This window comes from Abrus precatorius, unplaced genomic scaffold (genome assembly GCF_003935025.1).
Source record: "Abrus precatorius isolate BTA unplaced genomic scaffold, Abrus_2018 Scaffold10, whole genome shotgun sequence".
NCBI classification, from domain to species: domain Eukaryota; kingdom Viridiplantae; phylum Streptophyta; class Magnoliopsida; order Fabales; family Fabaceae; genus Abrus; species Abrus precatorius.
The window spans coordinates 13,922,591-13,924,890 of record NW_020874292.1 but is presented as its reverse complement, the minus strand read 5'-3'; the positions used below and the strand labels follow the sequence as shown (position 1 = coordinate 13,924,890).

The 2,300-nt window shown below is 23.9% G+C and overlaps 1 protein-coding gene across 1 annotated transcript; it reads left to right on the top strand.

Moving 5' to 3' along the window:
* Positions 1-235: 235 nt before the first annotated feature.
* LOC113851943 (dCTP pyrophosphatase 1-like) lies at positions 236-742 on the top strand. Its single transcript, XM_027482218.1, has 2 exons — positions 236-373; positions 491-742. The coding sequence occupies exons 1-2, from the start codon at positions 236-238 to the stop codon at positions 740-742; spliced, it is 390 nt and encodes a 129-aa protein (XP_027338019.1).
* Positions 743-2,300: the final 1,558 nt, after the last annotated feature.

The window sequence follows — 2,300 nt, the reverse complement described above, 5'->3', positions numbered from 1 at the left end:
ATCTTTATTTTAGTTAAAATTTGATTTGATTTATTTTATTACTTTAATTTATATTCTATTATTTTTCTTTTACTATAAAACTTTGTTGAGAAATTTATCTAAATAACCTATTTTATTTTGTTTTCCCTTTTTGCTATTCGATCGTGGAGTCCCCTAATTCGTGGTTGTCTATAAATTGGACACGCAAAGCATTTGGATGAAGCATGAGTTGGACAGAGATCCTAGAAAACAAGACATGGATTGTTCTAACGGTTTTCTGAAAACAAGGTCAAGAGATGTTTCGCTGAAGGAACTTAGCAGAAGGTTGGCTGAGTTTGCTGAAGTGAGAGGATGGGATCAATATCACAGTCCTAGAAATCTTCTTTTAGCTCTTGTAATTAATTAGCAGAACCATATATATATATATGTATATGGCTAAATTGACATTGAAAATCTTAATTATTGACACTCTCTGATGGATATATAGTTATTGAACACTTGAATTGTGCAGGTTGGAGAGGTGGGGGAGCTATCTGAGATATTCCAATGGAAAGGAGAGGTTGCAAAGGGATTACCCAATTGGAGTTGTGATGACAAAGAACGGTTAGAAGAAGAACTTTCAGATGTATTGCTGTATCTAATTCGTCTTGCTGATGTTTGTGGTCTTGATCTTGGCCAAGCAGCACTAACCAAAATCGTCAAGAATGCTCAGAAATACCCAGTTAGTAACCATACACCCACTTCAACTAGCAACCAACCATGAACATCAATTTACTATATATTTACACAAAATGTACTTGCATCTGTTACATGATTAAATTTTTATTGCATCATGTGAATGAAAGGGACTTAAAAATGTTTCATTTTTTAAAAAAAATTGTTGATTATAATATTTTCTTAGAGAACATAAATTAAAATCTCACAAAAATATAAAAATTAAAAACATTTATTTATATTTATATACCATATTTTTCCTGTTATTTACTTCATTTTCCTGTGCTTATATACTTGTAGTTCTCTTTACATCCATAATCTGATTGTAACAGCGATTGCATTTGCTTGCAATGTATTGATCATATATTATGATATAAGTATTTTTGGAGGGAGATAACTTGTACGCAGATGTAAATTAGTTAGTTGTTTGTGAAATGCACGTCTCTATTTTATTTATTTATATGTATATATATATATATATATATATATATATATATATATTAAAAATATTTTTATTTAATTTTATAAATACAAATAGTATGTTTTAAAATAATAAAAATTTTAAAAATTTATAATAATTTTAAAATAAAATTTATTTAAAAATAATAGAGCTAATATATTAAGTATTATGAATTTTACATGAATAAAGATATTTGCAAAAAGTTTATAAAAAATAATAAAAAATTATAAATATAAACACAAAAATTTATGAAGAATATAAAAATTTATATAAGTTAATAAGTAAAAATTAAGTGACAATTTTTATCTCCAAATTAAGAATGAAATTAATAAAAAATGGTCAAAAGTAAAACGATTATAGTGAATGAGAGTGTAATTCAGACAGCATTGTGAACCAATTTTCATTCAACTCGATGTTTTTCGTATATCGTCAACATGTTTTTTTTATTTCAAATTTATAATTTATATTCTTGATTAATTATTTAATTAAAGGAAATTTTTCTCTCTTTAATTTTTTTTTACTCACTATATAATGAGATATATGCAAATCACCACTATATAGTCAATTGAATCAATATTTTGGTTTTTTTTAATTATAAATGTTTTCAAATTCATTTTTATAATTATATTTTTTTAACGTCAACAAAAATTATTTTATTAATTATAATGGTTTTCATAATTTTGTTTTATATTTTTAATATTTTATCTATATTTATAAAATATTTATAATTTAACACCGAACATATGGATTAATCAGTAAAATTTGTTTCAGTGTGTTAAATACTTGAAAGAAAAAAAAAATTATGATTCATAAAATACTGTCTAATTTTTAAAATTTTAGTTATTTTTGTAAATATTTATGCTTTATAAGAAATGATATAAACCTCTTGACACCTTAATTATAATTTCATGTCTTCTCTTTTACTCATAAAATCATAAAAAAAATGTTTTTGTTTTATTTTTTTAACTCTCTAACATTCTGTACTTTTCTAAGAATTTTATCATGGTATTATAAAGGGAAAGTACTCCTCTAAAGTACAACTTGCACAAGAAAGTGCATGAATCTTAACCATTTATAAGAATTAAGGGCAAATAATAAATCCAACTCATATTTATTAATTTAATAAAAAGATTTAAAATAACTCCCA